This window comes from Cervus elaphus, chromosome 3 (genome assembly GCF_910594005.1).
Source record: "Cervus elaphus chromosome 3, mCerEla1.1, whole genome shotgun sequence".
NCBI classification, from domain to species: Eukaryota; Metazoa; Chordata; class Mammalia; order Artiodactyla; family Cervidae; genus Cervus; species Cervus elaphus.
In genome coordinates, this window is record NC_057817.1 from 18219790 (window position 1) to 18237534 (window position 17745).

At 36.8% G+C, this 17745-nt stretch overlaps 2 protein-coding genes across 3 annotated transcripts in view; one reads left to right on the forward strand and one right to left on the reverse strand.

Moving 5' to 3' along the window:
* Nucleotides 1–3766: 3766 nt before the first annotated feature.
* C3H12orf29 (chromosome 3 C12orf29 homolog) lies at nt 3767–13130 on the forward strand. Its single transcript, XM_043880824.1, has 7 exons — nt 3767–4054; nt 5108–5225; nt 7982–8077; nt 8773–8889; nt 10338–10535; nt 11508–11677; nt 12908–13130. The coding sequence occupies exons 1-7, from the start codon at nt 3965–3967 to the stop codon at nt 13094–13096; spliced, it is 978 nt and encodes a 325-aa protein (XP_043736759.1). The 5' UTR covers nt 3767–3964; the 3' UTR covers nt 13097–13130.
* A 133-nt stretch (nt 13131–13263) lies between these two features.
* The window catches only part of CEP290 (centrosomal protein 290), an 89148-nt gene continuing 84666 nt past the window's right edge, over nt 13264–17745 (reverse strand). For both annotated transcript variants that reach the window (XM_043880789.1, XM_043880783.1), the window contains 2 exons: nt 14927–15006; nt 13264–14073 (listed from right to left, as the gene is read on the reverse strand). In XM_043880789.1, coding sequence (XP_043736724.1) covers nt 13843–14073; nt 14927–15006 — 311 coding nt within the window. In that variant the 3' untranslated portion in view covers nt 13264–13842. The remainder of the gene's footprint in view (nt 14074–14926; nt 15007–17745) is intronic.

The window sequence follows — 17745 nt, forward strand, 5'->3', positions numbered from 1 at the left end:
CAGAATTTTCCTCATTGTTACCTAATTCATTATTTGCTCATCATAAATGACCTCACATCTAACTGTAGGCTAGTTTACCTCAGTGAATACTGTACAGTATTTCTGTTACTCAATTTAGTTATTGGTTGGAAAAAGCTAATACAAATAAAACAGTGTATTTTATCTTTCAATGTTCTGATTAAATATGGAATATAAACTAGCTCATACTTTCATAATTAAGAAGTATTAAATATTTTACAAGTTAATTATTTTTTAGACTTATTTCTATGTATGATTTGAAAACAAAACTAAAAATTTTATATAAGTAAATATGCTATATTTATTTCAAGATAAAAACAAAATTATGTACTCACCTCTATCCACTGATTTGGGAAAAAAACCATTCAGATTGGGATATTTAATAGCACCTGAAAATAAGCTGGACTACTTATTCATCTTGTAGCTATAGTCCATTCATTCTTCATCCATCACTACAAGGGAAAGAGCTTCTTCCTATACCAGTAAGTTTCCAGATGCTTGCAAATTTTGAGAATTTGTTGAAAGCAAAGTGAAGTACTCCGATTCCCAGAATGAGACATTTCAATCAGCAGTTATTGAGGTCTTTCTTCATCTTAGTATCTTTACTAAAAACTAGAACCTAGAAGAAATTAATAAAAATATTCATAGTAGGTAATTTAGGAGATGCCATAGAGATGAGAAATTACAATAGATCAGCATGTATTTTTATATGCCTTTGTACTTTTAATTGGAAATTTACAAGATCAAGACATATATTCACTTTGGTTAAGTGAAACAGACTAAGTTGGTATGAACATGAGTGCACTGCTTTAGAATAAAAATCTAGAAAGTATGCTAAAATTTAGAAAAGAATTATAATTATAAATAAGGGAAAATAATAAAGTCAAAAATGAAAAACAAAAAGAGCCATGCAGCATTGAAAGTAAATGAAGTAGAAAATAAAGACTTGACTTAAATCCTTGAAAATATTAGCAATGATATATAGAAAAATCTAATATCTCAACTTTTGTTTTGCCCTACCTTCTAATTCTAGAATAACAGTGCACCCATCTCAAGCACATAGCTTACTGGGAGAAACACCCCTAAGAAACAGCTTTAAGTGGTCTTCGCCTCCAGATAAACTTCCTCTCCACATATGAACTTACAGCTAGCTGCATTGTACTATTATCAAATACTGTTACCAAACACCATTATTGCATGATTACATTAACAACCTGATTAAAGCCATTGTGAGAATCCATGTTTTACATAGGAGAAAGGCTGAAAAAATGCTTTACCTCTTGAAGTTAGTTGAAGTTAGTTTTGAACAACTATGTTCCATTAGAAACAGCAAAAACACAAACCCACAAGGGGATTTTTTTTTTGGGGGGGGTCGTTGTAAATAGATCTGTGAATTTTGGTAGTCTTTAGCATGCCTGGAACCCTAATTTCATCTTTTTTCCAACTCTCTTTTCCTTTCCTTTCTTTCTTTCTACTCTCTCTCCCCCACCTTTTCCTTATTCTCTTCACTTCTTTCCTGTTGTGAAATTCCTTCTAGTTTTTCAGAGAAAGCTATGACCATACCAAGGATGACTTTTCTCTGTAATGAGTAAAGCAGAGTTATGAGAAATTTGCCTGCACAACTCAGGGTGGGCCTGCAAATTTTGTTTTTTGAGTGTGTTGGCCAAAGTATACTCAGCACTGAATATTTCATTTTGGGTTCATGTCAGAACACTAACACATTAGAGAAAAAAGTCTTTCTTCCAGATTGTGGCATCCTGTAACACCACTTTTAAGTACTGGGGCTGGTAGTCCGTCCTTGCTGGTTCTTCAGACTTAGGAGAATCAAAGGGGCAGGCTGCTCCTTGTCAAAGTGGGAGTCCAGACTCTAAGTGTGAACTGGTCCAGTGGTTTCCCCTAGTGTTGGACTACCTCTTTCTGCCGGAGGCTTTACTCCAGGCACTGATGAAACCAAGGCATTAGAAACAGAGTGCTTCTTAAAACATGGATCAGCTTTGCTTCTTAAAACATGGGTCAGCTTTGCTTCTTAAAACATGGGTCAGCTTTGCTTCTTAAAACATGGGTCAGCTTTGCTTCTTAAAACTTGGGTCAGCTTTGCTTCTTGACATGGGTCAGCTTTGCTTCTTAAAATTTGGGTCACTTTGCTTCTTAAAACTTAGGTCAGCTTTGCTTCTTAACATGGGTCAGCTTTGCTTCTTAAAACATGGGTCAGCTTTGCTTCTTAAAACATGGGTCAGCTTTGCTTCTTAAAACTTGGGTTAGCTTTGCTGCTAGTTTCAAACAGCAAGTGGAATATTTTGGAAGATGATCTTCAGAAAAGATAGAAGGTTGGACCTAAAAGATTCTGTGGCAGTTTGGGAAATGACAGTTGCAAATTTTAAGTTATTTCATTGTTGCCTCCTTGAGTCCCATGAAACAAGCTCTGTTTAGGACTCCTGTGGAGGAACAAAAAGTCACTGGTTTTTGACTATGCAATGTTAAGGCCTTTCTGGTCTCAGGATCTCACATTAGATGTTTTCAGCCACCGGACCACCCGCCCCCCCGACCCCACACCCCGAAGCCCTTTTTAAATTTATTTATTTTTCCTATGAGAAAGTCAAAGATAGTAAAAGAAAAAGTAAATACTTTTTTAAGGCAGATCTCTTCTTCCCTCCCTCCCCTCTGAATCCAGCAATCAAAGAACAGTGACTTTTTGGGAGGGATATTTTATTCTTTGGGAATTCCCTTATACATAGATACCCCCAAGTGAAATATAGTAGTTTAATTTTCTGAGGGCTAAATCAGGAAAATGCTGGGCACTTTGATACCTGCAGATAAGACAATTATAAAAATGAGACTCGGGCATTGTCAAAGCACCTAAAAGATGGCAGTAATTAAAAGTCCCTACTCCCAACTACTTGCTTCAGTGAGAAAGGCTACTATTACTAAAAATTTATTTATTTTTTCAGCCATTGATTGTTATTACTTACCCTCCGAAATTCTTTGGAGGAGTAAGTCAGTGCTGTTTTTAGCTCTGCAGTTGATTGCTGACAAGTACTCAAGCCATTCGGACTCTGTTGGAGCTCATACTTAACTAAGTGAGATTCCTATGAAAAAATTGAGACTGAAATCTGGTTATTGGTATTCCTGTGGTTTGGAACTGGTCTAATGCTAAACTTTGCACTCACTCTGGGAAAAAAAAAAAAAAAAAAACACCAGAAACAATTTCGACCATATTGAGTAAACTCTGGGAGTCGGTGATGGACAGGGAGGCCTGGAGTGTCACAGGGTCGGACACGACTGAGCGACTGAACTGAACTGAACTGATGCCTTACAATGAGGCGTAAATCAAACGGTAATTTTCTTTCTTTTTTTTTGGCCCCAGGTGTTTTAATTGTAGCGTTTTTTCTAACATTTTTCCTGGGAAATTACTTTTCATTTCGTTTTGAGATGTCTCCGGATATTTCTAAGCTTCCACAGTGCTTTCCCCAGGAACATGTTAAAGGGAACACGCAAGTCGGTTTCATCAAAATGATGTTAAATAGCCACCTGCAATGATTCATTACTTATCACTTGATAACATTTAATTTTCATAAATATCATCGGCTACTAATACACACACACCAGAAACGGATAAAACCAGAAACGGATCTTTGTATTTTCACGGTCATTAGAACCCTGAGGGGCGCTCTCGAGAGCGCACACGAAGGTACCTCGGCTTGGGCACACGAAGGTACCTCGGCTTCCGCACTACAACTCCCAGAAGGCTCCGCGGCCAGGAGGCCGTTTCCGGGCGTACGTCCCCGTCCTACGCTCGGAACCGGGGAAATGGGGAGCGCTGCTGTCTGGCCAGCTCGCGGCGCGTTCGCGACTTGACTACGCGGCTGACCGCTCTGGACGCTCCCCTGGTCAGGACCCGGCGCTGTTCGGAAGGGCCCTCTCCACTAGCACTGCTTGAGGACCCACCATGAGGCGCTTGGGGTCGGTGCAGCGGAAAATGCCGTGTGTGTTTGTGACGGAGGTGAAAGAGGAGCCTTCCACCAAAAGGGAGCATCAGGTACCGAGGAGCGCGGGTTCGGCCCGCCGGGCCCGCGGGGCGGCCGCGGGTGGGCTCCTCTTCGCGGCGCGGGCTACATTTGAACCCGCGAGCGTTTCCAGGCGCGATAGAGCCGCCCTCCAGCCCGGGGATCTCTCTGCAGGTTCCGCTCGGGCGGCCCTAGGGTACAGGTCTTCCTTCAGATAAAAGTGTCATAGACTATAAAGACTGTAAAACAGTGGCATAGTCTTTCTCAGAAGTGAAATCACTAAGTTGGTTGGAACTTTTTTCCCCTTCATTCTTGATGCTCTTTGGCTTCCTGACAGTAAGCAAATCATAAATTTAAAACGCAGTTTACTACTGATAAAGCTGAACGGTGCCCGTTTTTCTCCTTAGTACTTAACATACTTAACATTATATTATGCATTTTATGACTGTTGTCTCCTTCCTTAAAATCAATGTTCCACCGAAGGCAGGTGCCTTTTGACCTCTATCCTAGTGCTGAGGACAGTGCTAACCCTTTGGAGGTTTTTAGCAAGTGATTATCAAGTAAATGAACACACGTAACACCTGAGCTAGGCATACAGCTCTGCATAGGATATGATTCCTGGTGTCAAGCTCATTATGGTGGGTAAAGAAACGTGAATACAGTTGACCTGTGAACAATGCCAGGATTCGGGGTCCGACCCCTTAAAATCCGAGTATAACTTGTGGTTGGCCCTCATATTCAAGCTTCCTCCGTAACAAGTCTTCTGCATCCAGGATTCAACCAACTGTGTGTAGTACTGCAGTATTTACTATTGAAAAAAAATTTGCGTGTAAGTGGTCCCATGCAGTTCAAACCCGTGTTGGTCAAGTCAACTGTACTTAACAAATCTCGGTGGACAAATATGTGTTGCTGTGATAGCATAGAAGAGGAGGAGATGATTTATAAGGACTTTACAGGAAAAATATTTTGAAGGATAAACTGGTGATCATACCTTGGAACTAGGGAAGTTAAAAACTTCCAGGTGAGAGCATGTAGAAGGCATAGAGGCTGTTTATCTTAAACCAGTTTTCTCTTTCTCTTTTAAGCCATTTAAAGTTTTGGCAACTGAAACTGTAAGTCACAAGGCATTAGATGCAGATATATACAATGCAATTCCAACAGAAAAAGTGGATGGAACATGTTGTTATGTTACTAACTACAAAGGTAAACTAAAACTGTACTACAAATATTATTTATTTTTCTTAATCACTTAAACTGTATATATCTGAAGTGCTCTTCATAAACCCTTGGAAACCTAAGTATAATGGGAAAATAATAAAGTCACAATTGATACATTATACTTACTATATACCATTGTATCTTTCTCTTGGGGGAAGAAAGGAAGATAAGTTAATATTTACTTAATAGTGGTTGAGGGCCAGACAGTATGATAAATGCTTTATGTGTTATCTTTACCTATCTGCACAATAAGCCTCTCCCATTTCACTGAAACAGAAACCAAAGCTCAGAGAACATAAATAATTTGTTCAAGACCATTTAATTAATGAAGGCTCAACTGGTAATAGGACCTAGGTTTATGTGACCCTAAAGCTTGTTCTTATTCTGCTGATCCCAGTGCTAATTCAATTGTTTTATTACTATTGTCAGTGTCTCTAATTTGTTTCATTTTAATGTACTTTAAAAGAGGTAGAAATTAAAATCAAAATTGTCAACTATGTTATGGGAAAAAAATGCATTGAAAAGAGAGAAATAATCTTTGTAATTATTTTTCTGGATATTGAAATTACTTCTCAATTCCAGCAAGAGAAATAAAAGTTAAATGCATATTGGATACAGCCTTCATAATAGGAAATCTCTTCTGAAGTGCATCTTTTTTCATTTTGTTGTGATGAAATACACATAACATAGAATTTACCATGTTAGCCATTTTTAAGTGTACAGTTCAGTGTGGTATGTACAGTTCTCATTGTTGTGTTGCTGTCAACACCATGCATCTCCAAAACTCTTCATCTTGCAGAACTGAACCTTTATACCTTTTAAATAACTCAGCCTCCCACCCTGTTTCACACACTACTTTGTTTCTAGGATTTTGACTAGGTAACTCATGTAAGTGGAGTCTTAGAGTATTTGTCATCTTGTGACTGGCTTATTTCACTTAGCATATTGTCCTTAAGATTCATTTGTGTTGTAGTGCATGTCAGAATTGCCTTCCTTTATAAAAGGATGAATACCACACGTTTGTGTATGCCACATAGTTGTGTGTGTATACTGTTCTTCCATCAGTGTGCACTTGGGATGCTCCCACCTACTGGCTGTTGTGAACAACCATGCTATGAATATGGTACACAGATCTCTCTTAGAATCCCTCCTTTCAGTCTTCAGGGTATATATCCAAAAGTAGAATTGCTGTATCATATAGTAGTTATTTTTTTTTGAGGAACTGTCATACTGTCTTCTGTAGCAAGTGCACTATTTATGTTCCTACCAGGAGTATAGAAGAGTTCCAGCTTTTCCATATCCTCACCAACACTTGTTATTTTCTATTTTTTTGATAGTAGCCATCTTAATGGGTGTGCAATGCATTTTTTTATGTTTATTTTTAAAAAGAACGAAAGGTTCAGTCAACAGAAATGACAGTGTAGTTTTAATCTGGTTCTTCATATTATTTATTGGTATAGCTAATAAGTAATGTAGAATGCCTTACCCAAACTGTAATCAATAATTTTTCAAATAACTGATTTATATATGAAGAAACTGAAAGTTTTTTTTAGGGTTTTATATTTATATTATGGGCTTCCCAGGTAGCACTAGTGGTAAAGATCTCTCCTTCCAATGTAGGAGACATAAAAGAAGTGGGTTCCATCCCTGGGTCAGGAAGATTCCCTGGAGGAGGGCCAGGCAGTCCACTCCAGTATTCTTGCCTGTAGAATCCCATGGACAGAGGAGCCTGGTGGGCTACAGTCCATAGGGTTACAAAGAGTGAGACATGACTAAAACGACTTAGCACACAGGCACATATTTATATTAAGAAACTTAAGTATGCATCACATTGTGTAATTACTATCGATATAGTGTCAGTTAAACAAAATTGGATTGCTAAAGAAAACTTAGAGAACCCAGAGTGGCAGTGCTTATAAATCCACAGTTACTTACGTATAGGATAGGCGATACAGTAAGGGGACTCAAAGGGTGCACATCACAACCAGAGACTCTCTCAGTGAAGGGTCTGATGAGACCTGGTGAAAGCATCTGTGGTCCTCCCCTGACGCCTCTCCTACCTTCCTGACAAATCTAGGAAAGACAAACTTTTTAAAATTAGGGACCACTACTGATGTAGGCAGGGAACACCTCAGAAAGAGGGAATCTGAAATGGAGTCCCAGCTGGGGATTTTTATTTTTTGCTGATCATGAAGGCATCTTCCTGCTAAGTAACCAGCTTCAGCAGCATCCCCCCAGGAGGCTCAGTGAGACCAAGTGCAACTCCTTAGTCTCACTGTTGTCGAGAAAAACGCTGGTACCTGCCCTGAAATGTCTCAGACCCCTGACTGCAAAGCATCACTGTTCATCAGCGTTCTAGGCCTTGACCCCAGGGGTCAGACCCATGTAAAACAACTTAGCTTCTTTCACTCCACATTTTTGGGGTTAACCCTCATAGCATAACTTAACATAGTTACGGTTTAGAGAAGGTGTGAATGCAGTTTCTGGTTATGTTTCCGTTTAGCAAAGAGATAGCTTCAGTTTCTCGGGATTGCTAGTTTCTAATATGTCTGTGGGATGATGTCATTATGAAAGGGTCAGATTTGTTTGTTTGTTATCCTGCATATTTCTCTTTGCCTTTTGAGTTGTTTCTCTTAGAGGAAATGACCCTACGTTTATTGAAAAAGGTTATACTGAAATGTCTTTCAAGCTGAATTTTATTGTTGCCTCTTAAACTTTTTTTTTTCCTTATTATTTTTTAGGTCAGCCATACCTTTGGGCTCGGCTAGATAGGAAACCTAACAAATTAGCTGAGAAAAGATTTAAAAATTTTCTACATTCAAAACAAAACTCAAAAGGTTAGTGGGTTCTTTTTTTTAATTAAAGCTTTTCATGATTTAAGTTGAAATTTTTGTCTTATTTCTTGCTGTGGTGTTCTATACATTATATCCATCTTTACAGTTTAAGCACTTTGGGAAAAGAAAAAACTTACAACTGAATATCTTTTTATGTAAAATAATATTCTTGAAAAATATTTCAAAATATTTTCCTAACATTTCTGTGACTCTTCATTGTAGTTTGTCAATTTTATTAAAACATACAAGTTACTATGAGTGACACATTTGGTTTTGTTTGCCCAAAGACAAGTAGGTAATTTTATAAATCAGGCACAAATCTCAAAGGGTTATTCATAGTTTTAATTATTAAATTCCTCTAAGTAGATATATACATGTATCATTATACATCCACTCATATATATAATCTTTATATATTTGTATTCATAGTGCATTAAAAATTCACCATAAATCTATACACACTGTAACATTGGGTGCTTTAATGAGACTGTTAACCTACTTTTACAGATGGTGGGATCAAAATTGAAAATTTGAAGTGTTAGTACCTTAACCTGAGAAGTGTGGTGGTGGTAATGAATGGAGACTAATTAATATGGTATCTGATTTGAGGGGTTTATGAGTTGTTCCTACTTTGAATTTGTTCAGTGTTTTATGTTGTTTAAAGTATCACCACACATAAGATTATTTAATTCTTTTAGAATTTTTTTGGAATGTTGAGGAGGACTTCAAACCTGTTCCAGAGTGCTGGATACCAGCGAAGGAAATAGAACAATTAAATGGGAATCCAATGCCTGATGAAAATGGACACATTCCTGGTATTACTAGATCTCTTCTAAAATACAATTTTGTGTTTACTAGTAAAAAGAACAAAAGATACATGCAATTGAAAATGGTAGAATATAATTTTAATATGGTGGTTCATGGTATTTATACAAAAGATGTTTCATATCAAGAATGTCCTTTCAGTTTTAGAATATTTTCTTAGATGGACAGTTTATTACCTATAGTCTGTAAAAATTAATAAAGCATTGAGTTTGGGAATAGCCTTGAAGTATTGTTAGGATAGATGTATGACCGATTACATTATATTAAGAAGCCTTTACTTTTTAGACTGAAGTTAACAATATGCATATATTTTAAGTACCTATAATGTGCATAGATTTTAGTAACATAAAAATGAAGATCAGAACCCTTATCCTTGATGATCTTGTAGACAGCAGGAAAAAAAGTCTACCAATAATAGTATGATTTAAGAACTAGAAGGAAATAATACACAAGGTACAGTTGGAGAAAAGGGGAAGAATTCCTAGCTCAACCTGTGGTGGCTAGTAGAGTCACCTAAGGAGAGTGGACATTTATCCTGAAGCTCAAGAACCAGGAGGTTAGTTGGCAAGGGATGAGAGGCTAGCTTAGGCAAACTCCCACAAAGGGGAGAGGTCATGGCATCCTTTGGAAATTTTAAATAACACCTTAGTGTGGCTGGAATGTTTATAACTGGGGTTATAAAAGTAGACGCTGGAGATGTGTAATGGGGTCACATCTTAAGGCTTTGTATTCTAGTTGAAGAGCTTTGTGAAGCTTATCCTAAAGATGACTATTAAGCAGTGGTACAGCAGAACTAAATTTAAATTCTTGAACTGTGATAAAAGGGTAGGGAGTTGGAGATAGTAGACTAGCAAAGAGGTTATTACAGTAGTCTGGGTGAATAATGAGTACCAAAGATGTGATGGTCATAATAGTGTTTATGTTATAGTTTTTTTTTTTTTGGTAAGGAATTCTTCACAACAAAGAAGCCTAATCTGGCAACAGGAGTTAGGAAGGGAATAGCATTTGATAAATGTAGAATCAATAAATTGTTCAATAAATACTGGAACAATACAATAAATTGTGGAACAATTGCATCTGTCTGTTATCCCTGAAACTGGAGAGGAGGTAGAGGGAAAATTGAAAAAAGTTTTAGTGCTGTGTCTTAGAATGGTGCTCAGTTCTTACTGAAAATATGAATTTTCTTTAAAAAGAATTCTGGGTACTCTGTAGTAAATAATCAAACAGGTTAATACCTCAGCAGATTCGAGACCTTATGATTAGAAAAAGAGGATGATTTACAAAGTAGTAAAACTGTTAACATCTCCACTGATGTTGAATGATACCTGCGTGTGATAGAACATCCAGAGAATTTGCTACAAAAATTAAAATTACCTTAGTCTTAATCCAGAGAAAAACAATGCAAAAAAAAAAAAGCACCTGTCTCTTTAAATGCCAGGCTGGGTGCCAGTGGAGAAAAGCAACAAGCAGTACTGTTGGCATTCGTCTGTAGTCGATTATGAGTTTGAGATCGCCCTGGTCCTGAGGCATCATCCCGATGATCCTGGCCTTTTGGAAATTAGTGCAGTGCCGCTCGCAGACCTTCTAGAACAAACACTGGAGCTTATAGGAACCAATATTAATGGAAATCCTTATGGTGAGTAAAAGCCTTTTCTTGTTTAGTTATAGCAATCATTTATAAAGAAAACTTCCTAGGTTCAACTGAAAGAAATACACACTACAGACGTGACTAATAAACTTGGAGTTGTTTCTAGATTCCCTCGTTTAGTAGTACTTGTCTGTTATTTCACTTAGCATAATATCCTTTAGGTTAATACATGTTGTTACAGTTGACAGGATTTCATTCTTTTTTTATACCTAATGTTCCATTTTCTGTATGTGTACCCTATATCTTTATCCATTCATAGTGAGGTAATTAGTTTAATTATAACAGCTAAGAGTAAAATAAATGAAAGAATTAGCAATACCATATCAAGCATCAGAATATATACCATGAAGATTTGAGTACAAGTCCTGAGGGCACTATGTAGCATTGTTGACAGGCGGATGAAGACAGACCCAAGGTCATTAAAGCTGTAATAACAAAATCCAATATAGAGATCAGAAGGAGATTGATTGGCAGGTGAAAAGAAGCTAAGGCAGTAACTATGCAAGTTACCAGATACAGTGTGGCCGTTTGGCAAACATTGAATGATTGTGGCCAGTGGTGTAGAGCAGTGGTTGGTGGACTTTTCTATAAAAGGCTACATAGTAAATATTTAGTTTTTGGGGGCCATATCTCTGAAAGACCATAGACAGTACTTAAATGAATGGGTTGGCTGTGTTCCATTGAAACAATTTACAAAAATAGGCATTTCGCTGGACTTGGTCTGAAGGTTAAAGTTTGCCAACTCCTGGTATAGAGCACTTGACGGTAGAATTTAGACTTAGTGGGATAAAGCACCAACTTTTGAGTGAAGGCAGTTGTAATATATTTCTCAAGTAATCAGACCTTTTGGTAAATTTATTCCTGAGTGTTTTAAGAGGCTTTTTTTTTACTTGGAGAGAGAAATTTTCTAATTCTTTTGGAAACTTCCGTAAGGCTAATGGCAAATTTTTATCACTTTAGGGTTAGGAAGCAAAAAGCATCCATTACATCTTCTTATACCACATGGAGCATTTCAAATAAGAAATCTACCTACCTTGAAGCACAGTGATCTGTTGTCCTGGTTTAATGGTTGCAGAGAGGGTAAAATTGAAGGAATAGTATGGCACTGCAATGATGGCTGTTTAATCAAGGTAATGGCAGAAAAGAATTTGTAGGATTACGTCATTTTATGTTCCTGAAACAAAGTAGAAGTGGCACTGCAGTACTCTGCAAATTGTAGTAATTCTGATAGGCAGTAATTTCTTCATCTCACGTGCCACCATCTTCATATGTTAACATTGTTTCCCAATATGCATGCTGTGGGGCTTTGGTTCTTCTAGATGTGCTTCAGAATTAAAGTGATGGAAACATCTGGAAGACCCTACACATGTTGAACATGTGTTCTCGGAATCATCTGTATTATGACTTCACATGAAAGCATTTCTCAAACTCGCTTGATTATAGAATTTGTTAAGTGCCAAGGTGACCGTTAATATATACAGAATGAATTATTTTACACTTTTTGCTCTTTCTGTGTCCTGGACTTGTCTATTTAATTTCACATAGGTTCACACTGTAATGTTCAAAACTGGAACTAATCCAGTTTGGACCAACCCAGACTCCAAACAATTAAGCCAAAAAGTTAGAAATCATTTTTAACACCTTTCCATCACTTCATACATCTAATTATCAGTTCTGAAAGATTCTCATCTATTGTATCTGTGTACTTCTCACCAATCAGTTGGCTGTTAATTTTAATTTAAACCAAGATTCATGCTTGAATTATTTTATCACCATCCTAAGCATTATCTTTCAGTCTTATCCCTGTACTGTCCTTTCTTCACAAATGAATGAGAATACTATTCCCCTGTGTAGTGACATTTAAGATTTTTCATGATCTGGCACCTGCTAAAATTTCTAGAACTCTCCACTTCCATCTCTCAAACATACACACATTGTGTATGTTCTTAACTAACTGCAACCAGAGCAAAACGCACTATTCTATCACATTATTCCCTTTGGTTAGAATGACTTCTACCCACATTTTTCAACTGGCTGCCTTCTGTATTTAGCAACAGACTCTATTATTCATTACCATTTTTATGGAGCCCCTGATTATGTTCCTGGAACGTTTCCAGGTGCTGACAGTACAGAGTTAACAAAACAGTGTCTCTGCCTTCATGAAGCTTACATTCTAATGGGAAAGATAGACAATAAGCAAGTAAATATGTACTATGTCAGGAGGAAAACAGCTATTAAAAAAAAGGGTTAGATGAAATGGAGCCTTAAATAACTCCCAGTGGCTGAGAAATAGTAGGCACTCAAAAGATTTGTGAGTAAAGATAACATAGGCTAAAGCTAACTTTTTTTTTTCTTTTCAGGTCCATCGCCACCATCTTGGTTTATGTTGGCCGATCCCAGATACTTATATGAATTCAAAACCAGTTCTTATCAACATGAATCTGAACAAATATGAGTATGCCTTTGATGCTAAGTGTTTATTTAATCATTTTTCAAAAATAGACAATCAGAAATTTGGTAGGCTCAAAGATATAATACTTAATGTATAAACTGGAAGTGCAATTAAAAACCAGCTTCATTGTTGTTGCGTTTCAGTGTTGAATACTCTGCCATGTTTATAAGGTAAAAATATCTCAGTTTTAGTTTATTGTTCAGTGTCTTAATATAGCAATATGTCTTTTAGCATTTGAAGCAATCAATTTTCCAGCTGCAAATATTTATTCAAAATTTTATTTAGAAACAGCAAATGAATTTTAACCTCTGGAAATAAAAATATAATAATAAGCTCTCCACCTTGTACAAAGGTTGGATTCAGTCCATTGTACGTGGGTAGTTTAAAAGACAAACCAACAATTTTGGACCATTACTTTAAAAATTAAATAGTTTAAACTGAATTTAAAATTGCTAGACATTTAACAAAACATATGGCTCAACTTAATAACATATATAGACATAATTTGAGAATCTTAACACATATATAAATATGTAAGTATATATAAAACCCCAGTTTTAAATGTTTAAAAAACTTAGTACAACATTGTAAATGTATAAAAATTTACCATAGCTTATTGCCTATTTGACAGATATAACATGTCCGAACAGTCTTCAAAAATATACTTCCCTAATATGTTGAAATTTTCATATAATTTTATTTACTAAAAATTCCAGTTTAAGTAAAGCTATGAGGTATTGGGAAGGAAATCATGTAGGTCAGACTTGCTTGATTTCCAGATGGAATTTTAACTTACAAAGTTAGTAAATAGTTAAATAAAACTATATAGTTAGAGATGGCCTTTTAGTATATGGGGAAATTAACAGGATTTTCCTCCTCATCTTCAAACTGTTCAGAAGCAGCAACAGGACTAGTTAATTCAACTCCAAATTGTTCAGAAAGTTTCTTTAACTTCTCTTCTAAGAGAATATTTTTTTTCACTTCTTCTTTGTAGTTATACTTCAGATCTTCAATTTCTTCAAAAAATGATGGATCAAAATTTTCCAGTTCTTTTTTCAGCTTTTTTATTTCCTCCTAATAAGAACATATTATCTTTTAAAGGTATACAGAGGAAAAAAATACATTCTTTAGGTATGAACTAAAGAGAATGAATTACAAACATGAAAGCCAAAGAAACCTGAATAGTCAAATATAAGGCAGAAGTCAAATTATTCTCTTAAGTTATGTCCTAGTCTGGCACTATAATTTATCAACTATTAAATCAGAGGGGATTTAATCTTTCCCCAAAAGAATATTAAGATGTTCTCAGTGTGAGGCAGTGAAAAAACTTAGTTATTCACAACACTGAAGTTATTTTGGTTACAATTCTTTGGTTTAGGCTTCATTTCTATTTTCTTTACAAGTATCTAATTTTTAATGAATAGTAGTCACCTGTTATAAATGTATTTATGATCAGGGAAACTGTATGGCTTCTGCCTGGCTAAAAGTTAAGCATGTGGTAAAGAAACAATTCAAGCTTTAATGGCCAGGTAGAATAGCCAGTGAGCACTAGTTAATTTTCATATTTATGCTCTTTCGTTCTGTTTAGAGTCTTAAACAGATAAAGCATAAAAGATATCAAGTATCCAAAACTTAGGAAAATATTAAAATAATAAGCTATATCTGTGACAATTAAAAATAATTAACTCTTTAAAGAATCCCATTTGTTCTGTCTCAATTTTTTGGTGGTTCTATATAATATTTTGAATAAAGTCAGATGAATATAAAAACCTTAATATCAAGGTTTAAATGTAAGTATAAAACGTGATTCCAGGAATATTTAGGATACAAACTTAAAATTCAGAGATGGCGATCATAAAAATAGTTTTCAACAGCTGTTTTCACAAAACATTTATAATACTATGATTAGATACAATTAAATGCTTACCTTCAAATGCTGCTTTTCCAGATCTGAGGTTCTGAGCTGTGTCTCTAGATCTTTGACCTTTTCCTTTAGTTGATCAGGATCTGCCCCCACATAGTAAAAATTAGACTAAGCTTTTTCCCACTCTGAGTTCAAGATAATGGACTTATTTTAGAAGAGAAAGATGAAACTTCTGGAACTAGAGCCTGGAAAATGTGGCTTTTATAGCTGGATCAGTTCAGGCTGTGAATTCTGTATGTTAACCTCTATATCAAGTATTACAATTCCATAGCAAACAAAGAGACATACGCTAGTTGTCAGAAGTATAGAGTCAGGTTAATTTTTTACATGGAAGAAATCATTTGCAGAGGAAAATTCAAGAACCAAGAAAATTTTTTAGGTCTAAACGTACAACGTTAGAATAAGTATATGATTAGGGAAGGGGCTCCGGCTACCAGCAGCTCTGGCTGTTCCCTGTGTGTCAGGATGTATTTACTGTGTAATTACTGTGTGAAGAATGCCCTGGGCAGGATGGATACACAAAGATGAATACATCTTGACGTTTTGGTAGGAAAACATAGAAAGCATAAGGGCATTAGTTTAATTTATTGATTTCCTCCAGAGTTAAACATATCTCTAATTTTATAAAGAGAGTCGATGTGCAATAGGAGTTTTTCTTTAATTAACCATCTTGGCTAGAAACATTTTCTTTAAACTGCATATAATGTGTCTTATTATATAGCCATCAAAAGGTAAAATTTTTTAAAATGCTAAATTTTGAGAAAATAACGTCAGCAAACACATTTTCATTAATGGAACAGGAAGCATATTCTATTAAGGTGACCTTGGAATGCTCCTCTAAGTTGGAGACAAGTATTTTCCTCATACTTTTCAAACCTTTCCTCACCTTTGCATAAAGTGCTAATGATTTTTTTTTACAGAGTTGATTCTTGATCATTGAAACGCTATATGAGTTGTCTTAATCAGTGGGATGCTATATATTACACACTTTGGTAATGAAACAGTGCAGTAAACTTGATGTATAAGTGTGTGCTCAGTCGTGTCTGACTTTCTGTCACCCGTGGACTGTAGCTCGCCAGGCTCCTCCGTCCATGGAATTTTGCAGGCAAGACGACTGGAATGGGTTGCCACTGCCTATTCCCAGGGACCTTTACAACTCAGGGGTCGAACCCGCATCTCTTGTGTCTCCTGCATTGGCAGGGGGATTCTTGACCGCTGTGCCACCTGGGAAGCCCAGTTACAATGTACAGCACTTTCCAAAAGCTAGCTTACTAACCACTTACAGTTAAATAGTGCTTTAAAATTTCCAAAACAATTTGATTTTTGAGCCTTAACAATCTTACTGATATCCTCATTTTTAAATAGGAGATAAAGAATATGAGGGTCAAAAATCCCCTCTCGGGAGGCTGACGTTTAGAGAGAGAAAACTTGCTGACTGTCAGCAGCGCTGACAGCTCTTGGGTACTGTGCCTGGTGTAGTACCAGACTGGCCGCTGTGAGAGATGCTGTCAGAAGAGGTTTGTGCACGGACTCCAGATCACCAAAGGAGATGCAGTGCAGTGGTCATCGGCAGAGACTGGCAGTGAACGCTGGAGTTTCCCAGCTTCAGGCTCCATCCTGCCTTGGCTGCCTCCTAGCTGCTGCAGCCCTGGGGACAGGTTACTTAACCCCTTTGAACAGAGGTAACATGGAGACAGAAGTACTCAAAATTCAGGGTCACAAGAATTATAAAATGCGTATAAAGCATTTAGCATAGTGTTTGGTACAACTGATAGTTGTACCATGGTAGTTGGACATGATCGTCTTGTTGCTGTTTTGTATAAAAGCTACTTGATAGGATACTGAAAAGCTATGTGAAATAGTAAAAAACTGCTCAGATATAAGTTACTATAAATCCTTTGGAACAGAATTTGGCATTTCCATCAAGCTGTCTAGTACAATATGCATACAAACAACAGATTCTTATTATTTGCAGTAGTTAAGTTCTATAACATGAAAAATGAATTAGTGAATTTTGAACCACTGTCCTTAGGGAAAATACACACATATATCTCACATAGATTTTATATCTGAAATCCTGGAAACAACTCATCCTAGAAACAACTTGTTCTACTTTGTTTTACAAGAGAGAAACAAGGTTCAGAAGTGTCAAGAGACTGCTGAGTCTGCCCCAGGAGCAGGTATCAGAACTGAGATTTAAATCCAATCTGGCTGGTCCCAGAACCAGAGGTTCTTGCCCTGTGCGCTCTCCCCAGCACCGTCTCCACCCCCTGGTCATCCCTGTATGACAGCTGACACAAACGCAGAGCGTCACCTTGTTGAATCTCATCTGGAAAACTGTGGATCTTAGAACTGAAATTTCTCACTGCTCTGTTTATGTCTGCAGAAGTACCATACAGGACTGATGTTGGATTACAAGTAAATTGTAGTAAGTGAATATGCAAATACAGAATCTGCAAATAATGAGGATCGACTGTTCACTATATGTGTACCCACGTATATACATGACGTGTGTGTGTGTGTGTGTGTGTGTGTGTTAGTTGCTCAGTCATGTCCGACTCTTGGCAACCCCATGAAGCCCGCCAGGCTCTTCTGCCATGAGATTCTCCAGGCAAGAATACTGGAGTAGGTTGCCTTTCCCTTCTCCAGGGGATCTTCCCAACCCAGGGATGGAACCCAGGTCTTCTGCATTGTGGGCAGATGCTTTACCTCTGAGCTACCAAGTGCTTATTAATACGTTACCTATGCACACTGGAATCGCAAAATGATTAGTAAGCACTCTGAATGCAAATAGAAACTAGGTTAGACTTTACTTTGTAAAA

What these genes read in the sequence shown, in the direction of transcription:
- C3H12orf29 (XM_043880824.1), top strand. Translation starts at nt 3,965, where the DNA reads ATGAGGCGCTTGGGGTCGGTGCAGCGGAAAATGCCGTGTGTGTTTGTG. An exon ending in TTCAAAACAAAACTCAAAAG is followed by an intron (nt 8,078 to 8,772) that starts GTTAGTGGGTTC and finishes TAATTCTTTTAG; the next exon opens with AATTTTTTTGGAATGTTGAG. An exon ending in ATGATGGCTGTTTAATCAAG is followed by an intron (nt 11,678 to 12,907) that starts GTAATGGCAGAA and finishes TTTTCTTTTCAG; the next exon opens with GTCCATCGCCACCATCTTGG.